The sequence below is a fragment of the Acartia tonsa genome, chromosome 7 (genome assembly GCF_053477335.1).
Source record: "Acartia tonsa isolate MP-2025a chromosome 7, ASM5347733v1, whole genome shotgun sequence".
Lineage (NCBI taxonomy): Eukaryota > Metazoa > Arthropoda > Copepoda > Calanoida > Acartiidae > Acartia > Acartia tonsa.
Window position 1 is genome coordinate 40156408 of NC_137266.1, and position 19666 is coordinate 40176073.

Below are 19666 nucleotides of genomic sequence, written 5' to 3' on the forward strand. Positions count from 1 at the left end.
AAATAGAGTGAAAGACCTAGAAATAGAGTAGCTTCGCTACTAAAAAAAATTTTGATAAAAATAGAATTATTATCAGGGATGCGGAGCTGTTAGATTTTTGGTGCGGCTCCGACAAAATAACGGCTCCGGCTCCGACCTAAATCAAGGACAACTCAACAACAACAAAAAATTTAAAGTTTATTTTGTCTTTTCAAGGTTTAAAAGTTCAAGTTTTGAGAAAAATGGACTTGAAAACAACAACAGATCTACCAAATTATAATTAATAAAAAATCTCTTTTTTTAGCCAACCCGGAGCTGGAGCCGTTATTGAACGAAAATAACGGCTCCGACAAAATATGGCGGCTCCGCATCCCTGTTTATTATGATATCATTATTATTATTGCTGTGTTTGCTTTTCTAAAGGTCAAGAAATAATAGTATTATATCATTGTCAGTAATATAGGGATCAGGGTGGGCATACAAAAAACCCACCCAAAAAAACCCACCCAGGGTTTTTTTAAAAAAACCAATAAAACCCCAAAAAAAACCCTTAAAAAAAGGGTTTTTGGGTTGGGTTTTTGGGTTGGGTTGGGCTGGGCTTTTTAAAAAAACCCTGGGTTTTTCCCCACCCTGATAGGGATACATTTAACTTTTCTGTCAGTTAAAATGAATCATCATATATCTGTATTGATACCAATTACAGCATGATCATCATAACTATTATTGGCTTTTTATTTGAAGGTTTGATATTTTTTACTTAAAATTAACATTTTCCTAATTTTGATTATAATATTTATTTATTTTATTATCATATTTGTTTTAAAGATAAGGTTTTAATTTTAAATCAAGGGGTTAATTCAATTTTATTAAAACTTCAGGGGTGTTTACTTCCTACACCACCCTTCTTTATAACTAATTTTATTAATTTATCTCTTTCTTATAGGTTGGTTTTAGGCTATTTTCCATCCAACCTCTGAAACAAAGCCCCTAAAATCTAGAGACAAAAAATCAATTTTATCTCAATCTAAATTAACCATTTTTACCAAAAGATAAAAGTTTGTTTTTGATGAAAATAATATCATTTTCTCACATTGATGAGAAAATTGTTGAAAAGGGGGGGGGGCGAAAGTGACACTTTTTGAAACCAAAACTAAAAGTCAAAGGAACTCAACTAAAAAAAGAGTTACAGGTCTGACATTTTGCATGGCAGTTGCTTTATAGGGGTACAATATGGAACTGTGAAGAAACGGCGGCGCAACCGCCGAAAACCGCCGAGAAAAGGCAACAAAAATTACGGCGGGAAACGGCGGTTTTCGGCGGTTGCGCCGCCGTTTCTTCACAGTTCCATATTGTACCCCTATAAAGCAACTGCCATGCAAAATCTCAGACCTGTAACCCTTTTTTTAGTTGAGTTCCTTTGTTGACTCTTAGTTTTGGTTTCAAAAAGTGTCACTTTCGCCCCCCCCCCTTTTCTCTTGCTACTTTGCAAAAAAATAATATATTGTTTACCTTTTTAATTTAATTTTATTAATCTCTATCTGTTTGTTTTATATTTAAGTGTTAATTCAATAATTTGATAGATTTTTTATTATTTGTAAAAATTGAAAAAATATCACAAAAAAATAGCTACTCAAAAATTTGGGTATGTCTATAGTCTGTTTGTCGGTAAGGATATTTTTTTACTTTTACATTAAAAACTGCTGCGCTTCAAGTATTTAGGGAAGAAAGGGCATTAAAAATTTAAAATAGCCTAAAACCCACACGGGAACAATCAAAAGCTTCCTTTAAATTAGTTACTCAATCGGTTCAGTGGTTAGGGAGAGTATAACGAACAAACAAAGAAATCTTACCAACTTATCTAAATACTAGTGGCTACGCCCCTAGAGGCCTCTAGTGGCACTTGTTTTTTTGGTTCAAGTCTCTACGATACCTATCAATATTGCGATCAGGTCTTTACGATACCTATCAATGTTGGAGACAGATAAACAGTCAGACAGACATACAGACATCCTGTTACTTTATTATAAGGATTTATTTTTTTCAGAGGGCCGAATGTTGTTAGAGCTTACCCACCGTGGAGTGGGGGAGGGCGAGAGAACTCACTGGGTACCCAGCGGCAATAAGAAGGTAGGTTAACCATCTATTTTATCACTCTATTATATACTCTATATACAGCGAGAGCACCCCTCGCATCTAGGGGCCCTGTATTCAAATGGGTAGGGAAGGAAAAAAATGGCCTAATTCAAAGACTGGAAAATGAACTAGCCTAAAACCATCCCGGGACCCATTTGAAGCTCCCCTAAAATAGAGAACTATCAGTTCAGTAATTATTTAAATCTTAGGCTAAAGACAAAATAAACTTTGAGTTTAAGTTCTATAGTGCTTAGCTTCTCTTACTTGTTTCTCTAGTTTTTCTAAAAGATATTTTGCATTTTACATCCTACAATATCTTCAGAATAACTCATTCAGAGAAACATATTTTTGTACACAGAGTTAAAGGTTCAAAACCGAGCAAAAAAAACAAACACTTCATTTGAGTTTCATAATCTTTCTATTAATCAGATGTAATCTATCTATCAATCTGAACTTTATCTATCTATCTATTTAGGTTTACTGGCCTCCTGGTCCTGCGCCCCTAACCTCCAGACTAGATAGCAATGCTTCCACTAACACAGTAACAGGTTGGTCATCTATAATACAAAGTAGAACGATGTCTGTCTGTTTGTGTGTTTGTCTGTTTGTCTATTTGTTTGTAACGAAGGATCTCGCTAACCGCTGAACCTATCGGGTTCTCCTTAACAGGGTAGCTTCTCATAGGTCTCGGGAAGGTTTATAACTATTTTCTTGGGGGGTGGGACACCCCCAACCCTCCCAAAAAATGAAAAATCCCCCCCCCCAAAAAAAAAAAATTTTTTTAAATTTATTAACTAAAATTAAAAATGAGGGGGACGGGGCAGGCACCCCCCCAAAAAAAAAATTTCGCCCCCCCCCAAAAAAAAATTTTTTTTTACTTTTTCTTTTAAAATCTAAAATAAGAAATTTAATTATTAAATTCGACTCTCTCCTCAAGTCCCCCTAGAGGCCTCTAGGGGCGTAGCCGCTAGTTATTATATATCTTCTTGCTATCTAACTTTCTATCTTTATCTATCTCTCTATTGATGTTTGTATTTTTATGCCAAATAGTCAAAATAGACAGATTTTAGGAAAAAATTCATTTATCATGGATTTTTGTTTATTTTCTTTAAAAAGATAAGTTCTCTTTGTCTGAAAAGGTAAAAAAATATTGTTTTGGTGGTGCCTTAAAATTTCAAAAAAAATATTCATGTTTATCGCTAAATTTCTTATGTTAATTAAACAGTTTCTTGCCCCAAAACGTACATAAATACGCTTTAATCCCATTATAGAAATGTTTAGCTGTTTTATTTTTTTAACATTTTTGTAGCACGGTATATTATGTCTAGCATTTTGAAGTTAGGTTACACTAAGATGAATTGCTAAATTTTTAGTTTTGGGGGGTGATTCAATATATCTTTAAATTTACTCAATTATTGTTTACCTAAATCTTATTTTGCTCTTATTTTACTCTTTTTCACTCTTATTTTACTCTTTTTTTACTTAAAAACAATAGCCGCTTTCAATTCTATAACTTCTGTATCATGTCTAAAAAACGCACAGATTTGCCAGTTTCATGGCAACATCATTATACATGGGTATTGTTTTTAATAGTCTGACGTAATCGACGTTTTTACAAAATGGCTGTTTTCTTAAGAATATTTGAAAAGAATTTCTACTTACATTCGCACCCCTCAGTCATAGATTTACCAAAAATATTTCGTACAATTTTTAATTCCTCAATTTTTTATTTGTTTTATTTGGTAAAAACATCCCAATAAGCAAAGGGAATTTGTATAGTAATAGAAATAAGAATCGGTAGGGTTTTAGACTATTTTCTGGGTTGCTTAACACCATATTATAACAATATAATATCTGATTGATAAAGCTTGATACCTTACTGTTATATTAATGTTTCTTTAAGACCCAGGGAACCAATTTTGTTTTGCTTTTATATGCTTCTTTGTTTTGGGATGAGATTTGCTTTTTATTTGCATAGGAAGGATTTTTGGTAGATTTATTTTCATGCATATGGATTAATTTTCTGATAATTAAATAGTAGAATAAGACATACATCATACTTATTAAACTGCCCTTGTTTTTCATAATATTAATCCTTTATTTTGGTAATAATTTTAGTATTTTCTTTCAAAATACAACTAATATAACTAATATAATAAACATTATTTTTAAAAAGCCTTTATAGATTTGTTAAGAAAAGGCTTTGAAACTTACAATTTTGTATTTTTCATTCTTGATTATAACTTTTTTTTAATGGAATAATTTGGCATTGAAAAAACCTAAAACATGTAGGTATGTTGAAACATATTTTGCTTGGTGGATTTTTAAATTCATTTTACTTAGTCAAAGAGTAGCTTTTAAAGATTTATTTGAAACAAAACATATTTGACGAAAAGTTGATATAAAATTATATGAAATTAGTTTAATAGATCTACTATGCATCCGTTCCTAACCATTGAGAAATATTTAACAGGGGGGGGGGGGGTATAATGCCCCCCCCCCCATCCCTTGGTTTTGAGGTTACACATTCTAACCTTTGTGTTTTAACCCCTGTGTGAAAAATTTTGAGTCTTGGGAATCTGAAATCAAATTTTCTCAGGCTTCTGAATTTTATACATCCTCTCTCTTTCTTTCTTACTCCTTTCTTTCTATCTTTCTCTCTCTCTTCCAATCTATCTACCAATCTTTGTTTTTGGTTTTCTATCTATCTATCTACTTATGATTCAAAGCCTGTATCAATCTATCTTTTTCCTTTTTCAAATTTCCTATTACGCAATTTAGAAGATTATAGGAATGGTTTTAAAATGTGTTACAAAAATGAGTTAGACAATTGTGATTTAAAGTAAGAATTTATAAGAATATTTTTTGTTAATATTCTAAGTATGTTACATAAACTCACTAATTACAGAAAATCAACCCCCCCCCCCCCCCTTCTTTATTTAGTCTTGATTAAATCATTATTCCTTAATATTAGTCAATCATTTATATGCCTTACAAGAATCAAACTCATTAATTACACTAAGTCAATTAAATCATCACCCCCCCCCCCCCCAGCTAATATTGAATGATAAAAGGAGCGCAGTGATTGCAAAAAGTCAACATAACCATCCCCCCCCCCCCAATCCCACCATATCAAATGTTAACTGAAATATAATTGTAATGAATGGATGGATGGATAAATGAATGGGAGTTTTCTTTATTATAAATCATTCTAAAAATCATTGTCTTTGTGCTATTTTATTCGTTTTCATTACACCTGTCTTTTTCATACCGAATTTAGAACAAAAAGACATCAATTTTTAGAAATTAAAAGTTTTTAAAATCTTTTAAAAATTTTAAATCAATAAAAGAATGCAAATGGTTAGTTTAAAACAAACAACTGTATAAAGTTTTACAACAGTTTTGGCACGCTTCATAACTTTTTATATTCAACTAGGATGATTATGTCCAAAAGCAGCGAAGTTTTTGGAAGATAGTCCCAATGTTTTTTGGTCAGAATTTTTTTCATTAATTTTGGAGACTGTACCCCTATAAATCAACCACTTATAAATATATTGCAATACAGACTACTAAATTGACTTACAAAGTAGCTTTGCTACAAAAAATTACTTTTTTTTTGGAATTGATGAAATCAAAGTAGATTTTTTTAACAAAGGGAGAGGTCATTTTCTAGTAAATCCCGTAAAGGTGTGTGTTATAAGGCCTAAAAATAGTAGTAGAACGATAAGGTGCTCTATATATTTGTATTTCCTATTGAATAGAACAATAGGGAAGAAATTTTTTTTTTTTTTTTTGATAACCGTACCTGGAATATCTTAAATTTCTATCAAATGCTTTGTTTGGCTCAAACTGACACAAATAAAAAAAAAATATAATTATAATAAATCAACCTGTAAAGAATGACTTCTTCCTTTGTTTAATGGTATAGATTGTTCTTAACCTTTACCTTGTACCTATAGAAAACATTATTATTATAATTATATTTTTTTTAAATTTTTGTCAGTTTGAGCCAAACAAAGCGTTTGATAGAAATTTCGTATTTTTTTTAGATAATCCAGGTACGGTTATCAAAAAAAAAAAAAAAATTTCCCTATTGTTCTATTCAATAGGGAATACATATATCTAGAGCACCTTATCGTTCTACTACTATTTTTAGGCCTTATAACACACACCTTTACGGGATTTACTAGAAAATGACCTCTCCCTTTTTTATTGAATATTTTCTTGTTAATTTATTAGATCATGCAAATTAGGTTGGTTATAAGTATTCTAATAGATTATTTAGATACATGAACATTAAAATATAAAGGAACAGCAATTCCAGTATGGCTTCGAATCCAGTTAATAACCGTTAGGTTCATGGCCTAAAAAGTCATGTATTGTATTATAGAAATTTTTCCAAGAATAGTTAATAGAATGAATTCTTTTAAAAATTTCATTTTACTATCCGCGAAAATCTGTGCAATACTTTTTTTCGCACCATCCATTGCCATTTTTGTTTGGTATTTCCGAATTATTTGGACAAGATGTGTTTTATTCACAGGGAAACATGGATAGCTCAATGAAAGATAAATTATTGTTCTCCAAATTTCCCACTTAAACCACATAAAAAGACTGAGGTTAGTAGGTACTTGTTAAGTTGTTATAATACTTGGGGGAGGAATAGATTTATTTTTCAGTGTCCTATCCCTTATTTTCCTGAGAATGGCTCATTTCCTAGGAATTATAAGTCACAGGGACAGGGAGTTATAATGACAAATGGCAGAACAGGGCTGACAAAGATTTATTTATTTGTGGATTTTTCGACACTATTTAAAAAGTCACCTTGGATGGTTTTTTATCTACAATACATAAAACTAATACTAGAAACTAATTATTTTTGCCTCTTCTGTTCTAATACTTTTTTTTCGAATTACTTATCTATGATTTTAAATAGAAAGGGAGTGATCATTTAGTCACAAAATTATTGAATATAAAAAATGGGGGAGGTAGGTTATGCTAGAATTCCATAAAGGTGTGAGTTTTAATGCTTAAAAACAGTAGTAGAACGCTAATATTCACTAAATATGTGTATTCCTTTAAACAGAACAGACAACAATTTTAAAGTTAACATAAATTTTATCTTCTACTACTGTTTTTAAGCCTTTAAACTCACAACTTTACGGAATTTTAGCACAACCTACCTCCCTCGTTATTACTATTTGTTTACTAAATAACCTTCAATTATTATTATACCTTTTGTTCTTAAAGTACGTTCATATGCATAACAGAACAACAGACCACTGCAAAGACTTGTAGAGTAGTTTCGCTTCTAAAAATCTCATTCACAGTTTCTTAAAGATTAATAGGCGTATGTCCATTTATAAAACTACAAATAAATCAAAATTAATAAGTTTTAAAAACCTTCATTGAAAGTTTATTTTGGAAAACATGATTTCAATAGCTCTACAGATAACAAAACAATAACTTGCTATTGTACAGACGTACAGACCCTAATTATAGAAAGAAAAGCTTCGCTTATCAATAAGAATTTATTTGTCTCTATTAAACTTCATGAGTGATTAAATCAGATGATTGCTTTCGGAAAAATATTTTTAAAACAACACCCTCTATCTCTCTCTCTTTTTCTATCTATCTATCTATTTTAAATTACTTCCCTTGTCAGCTATGTAATTCATATCAATTATAGTATTTCCACCCCTTACTTTATATAATAACCTAAAGGCTTTTTAAATGCCTTTCTAGTAGCGGAGCTGTACTATAATTATGTTATTTTATTACGTCCGTCTGTTATACGATCAATGAAAGAAATTTTGCAGTATTTTGATAATAGACAACTTATAAAATCTAAAATTATGAAAATTTTCTTTTCTGTGGTTTTGCTATAAACATGTATTGCTAGTTAGAGCGTAACAAACCAAAAGAAAACATCTTCCTATTTTTTCGGTGGGCATATTTTTAAAAATTTAAATCTTTTTCTGTCATGTTTTTAAAACAATATTAATTCAGGCATACATTTTTAAACAACATAATTTTTCTTCCAATAAAAATATGGTTTAAAACCATTATTTTTCACGCTTTTATTAATTTTCCCATGATTAACTAAAAGTTGCACCTGTCCCCTTTGTCATTATCTCTTGGTGGTTGATTCCTAGTAATTTGGCCCCGTCTTCATTTTCATCTTTATCACCTGCCACCAGGGATCCGAAGGGATAAGACATTGGCCGATATATTGATGTGCATCCCCAATGATGAAACATTATGATTAAACTATTTCTTCAGAAGATTACAATTAATGATTGAAACGTTTGGACACTCAATTTTATGAAACATCCAATCAAAATTCACTAAAAGTCCCCAAAGTTTTAAAACTTTAGGTACTAGTGTAATAAAAAGCCTAATGCCCCCTCCATCCCTGACCTGCCACCTATACAGGGATAAAAAAATGTTACAATGGAGTATTTTTTGTCTGTTCTGATTATTTTATTTTACCTTTGAAATTGAACTTTGTTTTTTATTTGTGTATCTTTTTCTAATTGTGCCTATCTATCTATCTTTATATTAGCTACCAGCATAAGTTAAGACGGATTCTAGAATAGTTTGCTCATATACTATCACATAAGAATATTAATATTTTTATACCATCTTGTTTTTCAGTTCTCAATAGCATTTACATTTTACATTTATTAATTTGTAAGACTCTACAATTTTTAGATACTCTTGTGAGTTATGCCATTACAAATTTCTCTTACATGGTAATTGACATAATCTGAAAAAAGGCAAAGTAGTCACTATTGTGACAGAATATATTGTCTTGGGTCCCTGGAACCCGACCAATACAGGGAAAATTCTTGCCTAATCTCTCACAGGGTTCACGAATCTTTGGTCGCTCAGGTGAATATTTTGACAACCATACCCCCTCCCCCCATCCCACATAAACACACACATTTCCACTTTTCATTTGAATGATCTTATTAGAAAAACAGCCAAAAAAATGGTGTTTTATTCTAGCTTTCACTTCAGATTTTTTTTGAAATTCAGTCAATTTTTGCCAAGGCTTATTAGTGCAAAATAAGCTAAACTCACCTTTTAGTATTGTGAAGATTCCTGGGAAGTTATTTGGTTGTTAGGTATTGTAAAACCAAACTTTTGACAGTCCACAAAATTATGCCCTTTGTTCATTTTTAGCTTTGCACAATTTTAAAAGCACACCTTATTTAGTTTGGAGACGGCTAAGGGATGTGGAAATTAACTGTTTGCTGGTGGGGAGGTTGCACCTTCCCCTAATTAACTGTAGAGTGGTGGGTGTGAGGAGGGGGGGGGGGGGCAAAGATGAAGTTGTAAGGTTAAAGAGAAATACACAAGTTGTGGTGGCAATTCAGAGCAATCATGCATGTTCTAATAACCAGGGATAAATACTCTGAGGAATAATTCAGAACAATCATGCATGTTCTAATAAGCAGGGATATATACTCGGAGCAAAAAAAAAGAAACAATAATTTATTGAAGCATCATCTTGGATGTTTGTTCCCCTTTAACAACAATTTGGTCACAAAGGGAGGGTTTAACTATAAATCTTATTTCCCAAAGTTTGTAAACACAAACTCTCATTCACTATCTTTAAAACTTGATTGGCTGGTACAAACCTTGAGTGTCTAAACTTTTCTACCATTAATTTCAATCTACATAAGGGTTAATTAGATTACTCTATGTCTGTCTATTTGCATTACTCTACAATTGATATTTTTCAGCACTCTTATCCCATTTGTATATGTATGTAATTTGTATGGTTCAATATTTATTTCTAGTAAAAGCAATGGACAAACTTTTTTAAAATGTACTTTTGTACATACCCACTCATGATAAACAAATTACATCCTCTATAGGTTAAAACCATTGGTTGAAAAGTTTCTACATTGCAGGTTTTATCCATCTAACAAAATCAAAGTTTTTAAGTTAAAGAATGCTTATAAAACTTTGGGTACCAGTAATTTAAATAAATGAATGAAAATTTTTATTATTTAATTTTGTTGAAGATAATTGGGGCTGAAAAGAAAAATGTTACAATATTATTAAGGGTGGTAAATTTGTTGAATGAAGCAACTATCATTTCAAGTATTGCCATTGGTGTTTTCAATCAATCAACACTATTGCATATTTATACAAGGATTGGTTTAAACATTATTAAGAACAATTACAAGTCAGGTATCTTAATGGATAAGACAATGGATTGTAAATTGATGTACATCCCCAATGATGATACAGATTACAGCTATTACAGCTATTGGTTGAAACGTTTGGACACTCAACTAAACGAACCTACCAATCAAAATTCAGTTAAAGTCTCTAGAGTTGATGAAAAAATGTTATTATTTAACTTTGGGGACTAGTGTAATAAAGAGCCCAAATGTCCCCTCTCTCTCTGATTAAAGTAATAAATAATATTATACAAATTCAATTTATAACAAAATGAACTTTAAAAAGTCAAAACTATAGGTATAGGTAGTTTTTAGGATCTTAAACTTCAAATTAATTTTTCAGAAAACTTATTTCTTTGCCTTCATTTATATATATTACTTGAATTTTAATTAGTTCAATATACAAATAAATTAAAATTTAGGCTCTAGTGAATATTGAAATTTTTACTAAGATGCCTAAATATTATTCTGAAAAATTGATTAGTAAAACACTTTGTTACACTTTTAAATGTATCTAAGTTTCTAAAAATCCGAAAGCATTAAAAATGCCTTTGTTTAAAAGTTTAGCGCAGGTGTAAATTTATCTAATTATATCAATATATTCCCATGAAGGCAGAAAAAGTCTCAAAAACTTGGTTGAAAAAAACAGAGGAGGAAAAGGGTGTCTAGAGTCAACTAATTTTCAACTTAACAAGGATGACAACATCCATAAAAGCGAAGCTCTGAAACGGTAGGACAAAAGGACATTAACACTTGTATAATGTCAGAACTAAATAATCAAATAATCAGAATGCGAATGTATAAGAGTCAAAGCAAAATTGTAAGTAAATTTGTTGAAAAACTGCTTGATACAGGATAATGATTATGGACATACTTACATTTTTAGGACTTGATTATAGAGTTGCTTCGCTTATAATATTGTACTTTGTTGTCCCAGGAATCAGTATACCAAAAATCAGACCAATCAGACAATTAGGTCACATACAAATTTGTTGTCAAAAATGTAAAAAAAATCAACATGTTTAAAATAGACGTACGGACACTCTGGTAATGATTATAGAGTTGCTACGCTTTCTAACTCGTACCTAACTATTACAGGAATCACCATGCAAAATTTGAAATCGATAGGACAATTTTAACATGCCTAAATTAACGAAAAAAGCTATTTAAAAAGTAAAAAAATCAACATGTTTAAAATGAACGTACGGACATTTTGGTAATGATTATAGAGTTGCTACGCTTTCTTAATCGTACCTAACTACTAAAGGAATCACCATGCAAAATTTGAAAACGATAGGACAATTCTAACATGTCTAAATTAACGAAAAAAGCTATCCGTGACGGACGGACGTACGGACGGACGGACGTACGGACGGACCGACCCTAATTATAGAAAAGCTTCGCTTTTAAAAACAATGAATGGTGGATTTCACGAAAAACTGCAAAAATCCTCGAATTTTTAGCAAAAAAATCTTCTAAAAAAACAATTATTCAATATTTTTAAAGAAACAATCCTATTTTATTCAGTAAACTATTAGCTGCGCCCCTAGAGGCCTCTAGGGACACATAACATTGTTTCTTTTCAATATATTTTAAAATCAGCTATTTACCAAAATTTTTTTGCCGATAGATGATGTTATGTTTTTAGCTAATTGCAAATTTGTCCGCAGGGCGTCGTTTTATTTTTTTATTTTTGTCGATTTCTCTGGGGAGGGTGGTTGTACCCTCCCCCAAAATAGCTATAAACCTTCTCGGGACCTATGAGAAGCTACACTGTTAAGGAGAACCCGATCGGTTTAGCGGTTAGTAAGATCCTTCGGTACAGATAGACAAACACACATCCTGTTACTTTATTAAGAGGAGAAATACTCTTATTAAGACCAGTTATGCTATTTTTTTATCAATTTCATGTAACTTTAAAGGCACATATAAATGGCTATAAAGCACAATTTAATAGCTAAAGTAATGTACCCTTATTATCTAAGGGTTGCTGTCTTCAATAAAAGTATAATGTCTGTATGTTACTTAAAATCACTAAAACAGCAGGATCAATTAAAATGAGATTATTAAAAATGAAGAAGAAAAAACAGTATACCAGTTCTTTTTTTTTTCTCTTCAGAAGACATATCCTTAGTTTTTTTTTACAGAGTAATTATCAAGCATAGTTATTTTAACCTTAAGAAAGGGGGTGAAAATAAGCCGACTTGCCGTAAAAGTGTAAACTTTAACCTGCTACAAAGAAAGTACCAAATGGTTTGAAAATTAATGAGGGTGACCAAAAGTTTTGTGGAAAGGCCATAAAAATGTCTGAAAGTGCAATAGATTGCTTTTGGAGTTTTTTTCTTTCAACTTTTTCCTTTTTTAAACTGTAAATATGTTGTAGTTTTTAGACCAATTGGTTTTAAGTAATATTTTAAAATATTTTATTAGCTTTTTGCACAACGAAATTCGTCTTAAATATTAGCCGATGAAGTCACATTATATCCACATCATATTCTCCAACTCGTCATGGGAATCATTAGATTTATTTTCGACATTTTCATGGCCTATACAGACATCAAGAATTATATAAAAGCTTTGCTTCTAAAAATTCTACATGGTATCTTTCTTTTTGTATAACTAAGCTTCAAAAGGGTGGTTCCCCCACCATTTTAGTGCTTTTTTTAACCCATGGTAAAAATTATTACCTTTTTCTCTCAGTAAAGCACAAGGATAAGTTTTCTGATAAACAAAAAGTAGAATTAAACTCTCCGTCTGTCCGTACGTCGGTCAAATACTTACCAACGGGTCTTATAAAAAATATGTTCAGTTAACTGTTCTTTTTTATCCTAAATATTGTTGCGCTACTTAAGACAATATTTCTTAGAATTCTTCCCCTTGATTTTTTTACCGCTAATTCACCTTAAAAAGGAGACAATTAAAGAGAATGTTTTTCTTCTCTTGAGGACTTTTTTTTTTGACGGCGGCGGTGTCTTGGTATATATTAAAGCATGGTAAAGTTACCCTAAAGCCAAAAAAGGTTCATATAATTCAATCAGCCAGCTTTTTAAACCATTTTTTACAATGGTTTGCCTATTAAACCATAGATAGGGGTAAGTATTTTTAAAATATAAAAAATGCTTCATTTTACATGCATCTAATTGTGTATCATGTATGACGTGTTTGTAACTATTTAATTTTGACATTTAAAATATTTTTAGCTTTCATCGCGCATACGTTTTATGCTCTAATGGAATTTAAATATCATAATTCTGATATAACAGTTTTATTTGAGAATTTCAATTTTCAGATAATGTAATCTAAGTAATTAAGTCAGACTTAAGGACATCCTTACGGATTAACCCTTATTATAAAGTAACTGTACTTCTACAAAAAGCTTAAAAATAAAGATTAAAGTAAAAAGAAATAAGATTTTAAATTAATGAAAAACTTAATAAACAAAAAAAATTAAGGATTTATGGTTGGACAATTTTTTCTCTCTGAATTGCTGAAAAGTACTAAAACATAAAATATTTCCCATACACAATGGCCCAAAACTCATTTTTTTATAATGCAAGATGTTTAAACTCGAAAAAAGGTCTTATACATAAAAACATCTACAACCTTTTCTTAAGATTTTGACCTAAAAATGTGTACCAATAAAATTGCTTATTTTCGAAGTTAACTATTGGTTTCAATTATTTTATAAATACCTGTGTCATTATTTATTAAAATAAAGATGTTTAAAAGTAAAAAAAAAAACTTTGTTTTAACATATAAAATAAATGTTTAAATATTGTTTATAAATGTAAGGCAAACCGAGCATACAATTTCTATGGATTGGAATAAAAATATTAAAAATATATCTTAGAATATGACTTATTAAACCTTTCTTTTTCTTAAATTGATTTAATTTAATTTTTTGATATCGATTAAAATCTTTTTCTGTCCTGATCTACAATTATTTATTAGAATACATATTCGGTAATATTCAATGCTACATATATACACACTTGAATGGTTTAATTTCTAAATCATTTCATCTCACTTTCTTATTACAAATAATAATGTCCACTTCAATCAACAACTTTTGGAACTTTTATTGAATATTGATTGGTTGGTTCACTAAGTCGAGTGTCAAAACAATTCAATCAGTAATTGTAATATACTAAAGAGTTAATTTTGTCTATCATTAATGGAGATTTCATTGTCTTATCCTTTTAGATCCCTGATATTTATGCATTCATGCTATTTCTTGTTATCTTTAATAGTTAAATATCCATCTCTATCTCATTTGAAATTCTTGTCTTTTATCTATCTATCATGATAACTCTCTCCCTACTCCAAATCTCTCTGCTTGGTTTATCTGCAATAAAAATATTTCTAAAGACAATCTTCTAATCAAAATCACAACATTATTTGATGTCATTTAACCCTGTAATTCAACTGTGATATTGTGTATTGAAAGCTATGGGACTGGGCATAAATTGTTGTGTTGTCCATAGCACGAGCTAGCTTTGGTTTACCACACATTGAGTTAAATCTAGGGCCTGGGCTGCTAAAATTTTATTAAAATCAATTAATGGACCATAAAAAAACTTAATTTTTCTTCAATATATTTTAAAACTTAAAGAAAATTAGAAAATTGAGATATAGGTATTTTAGCCATTTTTAATCTACTTTTCTAATTAATGATAAGAAAAAGGGTAAAAAGTGCCTGAAACAGTAACACCTTTAGAAATGGCCTAGTATTAAATAACAGACTTCAACCTAATAAGAATTATTGATTTAGATATTCTTTTATTTGATTTATGTTTGGTGCTAAACTATCTGAACCATTTTTCAGTTCTTTTTGATTATTTTTTCATAAAGCATATTTCTGCTTTTAAGCACATCTTTTCACCTTACAAGTGGCTCAAATTAGAGATTTAAGAGTGGATGAAGAGAGAGAGAGATTTGTAGATAGAAAGATAAGGGATGGCCAGAGGTATTAATGTTGTTTTGGTCATATAATGAGTTGTCAAAAAATTGTTTTTCTTCCCGGATAGTAGTGTCTCTTTTTCTCTTGTTGTTATGTGTTATTAATGTATTATCTTCTACTTTTATCAAGTCTTCAGTGTCAATAATATTTTCTTGCAATAGATGTAAATCTTTCTATTTTAATACCCCAATTTATACTTTTTAAAATGGCTGTACAACATATACACAGAAATCAGTGCCTAAAAAATCATTTAGACTTTATTATCCATCTATCTATAAGAATTTATCTTTCTTATTTAATATTTATCCACCTAATCATTCATGAATATATCTATCTATTCATTATTATTGAATGTATCTATCTATATAATAATGCAGCAATGTATCTCCCTAGTGGAATGTGCTTTGAATTTGCAAGTAATTATTATACTAGAAGTCAGCCCAAATTCACAGCTGGCTGAAAATTGCCAAAAAAAGTGGGGATGTGCCCTAGGAAAAAATTAAATAAAGGGTAAAAAAGTGTGGTGGGGGCATTTTAAACAATTTTTGTGAAAATTATTTTTTATCATCCATCGATCTAATGTGCCTAGTAGAGAAAACAGAAAATGTAGGCACACGCTACTATACAACAATATTTCATAGACTAATTATATATAGACGATTCTAGGGATCTTAGGGGACAAAAATGTCATGTTTTGAATAGTTGCTACTATAGAAATATTTAATTAAAAATCAATTAGAATATTCAATAAGTTGGTTAATAAAAAGTAATTGTTCTAAAGATACTTTTTTTTTACAAATGGAACATAAAATTATTACACATGTACCTACTATTTTTGTGTTTTTAATTTTATTAAATGTTCTATGACTTTAAAATGAAGGTGGCTTGATTCCACTCAAAGCATTTTTCACCCGAGGAAAATGGGTTTCTTTTACACCCCTCCTCCCCCATTTTTATATCTTTTGTATGTGTATGAATTACATTACCCCTTTCTCATCTTATATCTACTCTATCTCTCTGTAACTCTCCCTTATATTCTCTCTCTCTCTCTCTTATTCTGTAAATTAGTTGAACTGGTTAAATGCCCTAGGCCACTAGTACACACATTCACAAGCATCTTGAGCTGGTTTTAAAACCACTATATCATATGTAATAACAGTACATAATCAGGTTTAACTAGACTGAAAAGTAGATGTTACATATCTAAATAAATGACACTAGACATGGCCCTAGTAGTAGTAGGAGAAACTCATGCCATCTTGAGATTAAGAAGGGGGTAGATATGCCTTAAAATTAGTTAAAGGGGTATAATATGAATATACTATATACATATTATACATATGTGGTTGGATGCCTAAATATTTACAAGCTAACATAATAGGGAAGAAATACCAGGGGGGGTATCAGACCTTAAGAATTTTATAGTCAATACAATTTAAGATTAACATGAGAGAGATATAGAATTTAGGGGGGGGGGGAGGTTAAAGGTTTGACTCTAGCAGTTAAAGAATTCAAATTAGATTAAGGTTCATTCAAGTAGTCCTGCTGATTTTAAAGATATGTGGATGCTATGCCAAGGACCAAGGGTGTGCAACCTTAAATCAAAACTCCATTAACAGTTAAATATCATTAAAATATATATATATATTGGCCTCGTTTCTAAATTCATCAATGGTTTATTGAATAAAATGTACAGTATAATACAATCATTCTTAGTTGTTTTATTTTTGATGATAAGCCTTTGCATGCAAATCCATATTTCAAATCTAGTTTTATATCAGAACAACAATCAAATATGATTTCTTAATCTATCATACAAGAAGTAGCTCTTTAAAAGGATTTAATATTAGCAACCAAAACTTAGCAATGCTAAAAGTATAAACATTATTTATGGTATATTTTAGGCTTTGGGGCCATATCTAATTTAGAAAATGTTTAAGTTAAAATTATGTGCAATGTATGAGTAAAATTATTCTTACCCTTTTCTTTCAACCCATTTATTTTTGTTATTATTCTGAGTAAACTTTTTTTAACCCCTTTTGCTGGTAGTTTTAGAGGCATAAACATGGTCTGGCCTAATTTGCAGGCAATTTTTGTCATGTAAATAATTTTAAATTGCAGCTTTGAAAACTTTCAAAGAATGTTGTTCTGTCTAGAAGTTTTTGACTAACAAAAAAATCCTTCTAAATTTAGCAAGAGAATTGTTAAACATGGACAATCCAAATTCTAACTAGCACAGTTAAAACAAGGATGACAACATCCATAAAAACGAAGCTCTGAAACGGTAGGCCAAACGGACATTAACACTTGTATAGTGTTAGAACTGAATAATCAGAATATAAATGAATAAGAGCCAAAGCAAAATTGTGAGTAAATTTGTTGAAAAACTTATTGATACAGAATAATGTTTATGGACATACTAACATTTTTATGACTTGGTTATAGAGTTGCTTTGCTTATAATATTGTACTTTGTTGTCCCAGGAATCAATATACCAAAAATCAGAACAAACGAATAATTAGATTGTACATGAACAGATATAGTTCATCCAAATAACCTAATTGTAAATCTGCTATAAAAACTAATTTTCTCAATCTTCTAATTTTTATTGCCGACTGTTTTCTGAACAAAATAAAGTTATGATATCTGAAATTAGTGCTGTGAACTGAAAAATGTGCTGTAGCACTGAAAAGAAATGATAATGCCTTATTTTCCACCTTGTGATTTTATAAAATTTTGGATAACCTTCTCTTCATCACAAGTTTTTCCCTTCATGATCATATTAATTTTTAATATATATCAGCAATCGGTGTTTGATAAATTTTGACGAAATCATGGATTATCATTACATTTTTTATATTTTAAGTTTTTAATTAACTTGTTTTGAAACATCTTTGATTTTTTTATACCTGAAGTTCTGCTTCAAGTTTATATGAAATAGTTCGAATGGCTTATTGTAAAATGAAAGTTATTTGTTTTAAGTTGAATTAATTTTCTGACTTTAATGAAACCTTTCTGATTGAAATAATAATTTTCTGATATTTGTTTGTAAGTAGTAAAATATGATCTAGATGAAGTCAACATTTAGAAATTATATCTCACTTGGCTGGTTGCACGCTCTATAGAACAAGATGGCGGGGGCAAGGGATGGAGAGAGTGGGATATGCCGGGATGAACACAATAACACGCGGCATGCGCAAGCAACCGTTTGCACCTGTTCACAGTGGGAAATTTTCCGCAATAACACAAGAAATGGAGAGAAAACAAGGACGCAAAGCAACCATATATCCCCTAACAATTATAAATAAAAGAAAAAACTTGCAAATAGATATTAGTTAGCAACAAATTAGCTTATCAAAGATTTAAAAATCAATGATGTAGCAAGTATTTATAAAAGATTCCAGTCCATATTGTTTAAGAGATGCTACGCATCTCCTGAAAGGGGGGCAGTAAGGGGAGGAAATAAATATCTAGGGTGGACTTTAAACCATGATTTATAGCTACTCAGGGTTCATTAAGGATGGAGTGTGCATTCAAGATTTATTCTCAATCCTATTATATAAAGTAGTAAGCGTTTTTTGTCTGTCCCGAAGGATCTCGCTAACCGCTGAACTGATATTGTTCTCCATTACAGTGAAGCTTCTTATAGGTCCTGGGAAGGTTTTAAACTAATTTTGGAGAGGGTGACTTCACCCCCCTCCCCCGCCAAAAAAAAAATATTTTTTATCTCTTTTGAAACTCATTTAAAATGAGCTTTTTTCCCTCCTACCAGTGCCCCTAGAGGCTTCTAGGGGGCGTAGCCGCTAGTTAAAATAAAAGTATTAACCCTTTATTTATTTCAATATTAGGGCATACATTTCAAGTTAGAAAACTATAATCTATCAGTTTTGAATACAAATTTGTAGAAAATTTGCATCCTTTGAAAGAAGGAAACAAAATGGGAGAACAGAAAGGATGGAAGAATGGATTTAATTTTTAAGGAAATGTTTATGAAAAGCTATGTTTTTAAGGATGTTATGATACAAAAAATATGAAGTGGCATTTCATATGAAAAGAAAACTAGATTGCCGTTACTTTTTCTTTTATTCACAATTTTTTTCTCATATAATTGTAAGGTAAGTACAGACTGTAAATGAAGACATACATCATATTAATTGCGCTCATAACATTGGGTTAATGATTATAATTAAACTACAAGCAGCACCTGACCTTTGAGTGATTTTTATGGGTTTGATTCATTACAATATGACTGTAGTTTTTCAGTCTTTGCCAGTCTGCTTCTATGCAGTAAAATCATAATTTTCTTTGACTAAGGAAATCATTTGTCATTTACATTTCCATGAAGAAAAAAATAAAGATTAGATTTATAGAAATTTAGACTTGTATTCAATACCCT

At 30.5% G+C, this 19666-nt stretch overlaps 3 protein-coding genes across 10 annotated transcripts in view; 1 reads left to right on the plus strand and 2 right to left on the minus strand.

The window, feature by feature from the left end:
- Sgf11 (SAGA associated factor 11kDa) overlaps positions 1-19666 on the minus strand; it is a 229512-nt gene that overhangs the window by 195460 nt on the left and 14386 nt on the right. The window lies entirely within an intron of this gene.
- LOC145323733 (interleukin enhancer-binding factor 3-like) overlaps positions 1-19666 on the minus strand; it is a 200880-nt gene that overhangs the window by 166827 nt on the left and 14387 nt on the right. The window lies entirely within an intron of this gene.
- The window catches only part of LOC145323730 (uncharacterized), a 57451-nt gene that overhangs the window by 28624 nt on the left and 9161 nt on the right, over positions 1-19666 (plus strand). For both annotated transcript variants that reach the window (XM_080166220.1, XM_080166219.1), the window contains exons 2-3: positions 2024-2106; positions 2588-2660. In XM_080166220.1, coding sequence (XP_080022346.1) covers positions 2024-2106; positions 2588-2660 — 156 coding nt within the window. The remainder of the gene's footprint in view (positions 1-2023; positions 2107-2587; positions 2661-19666) is intronic.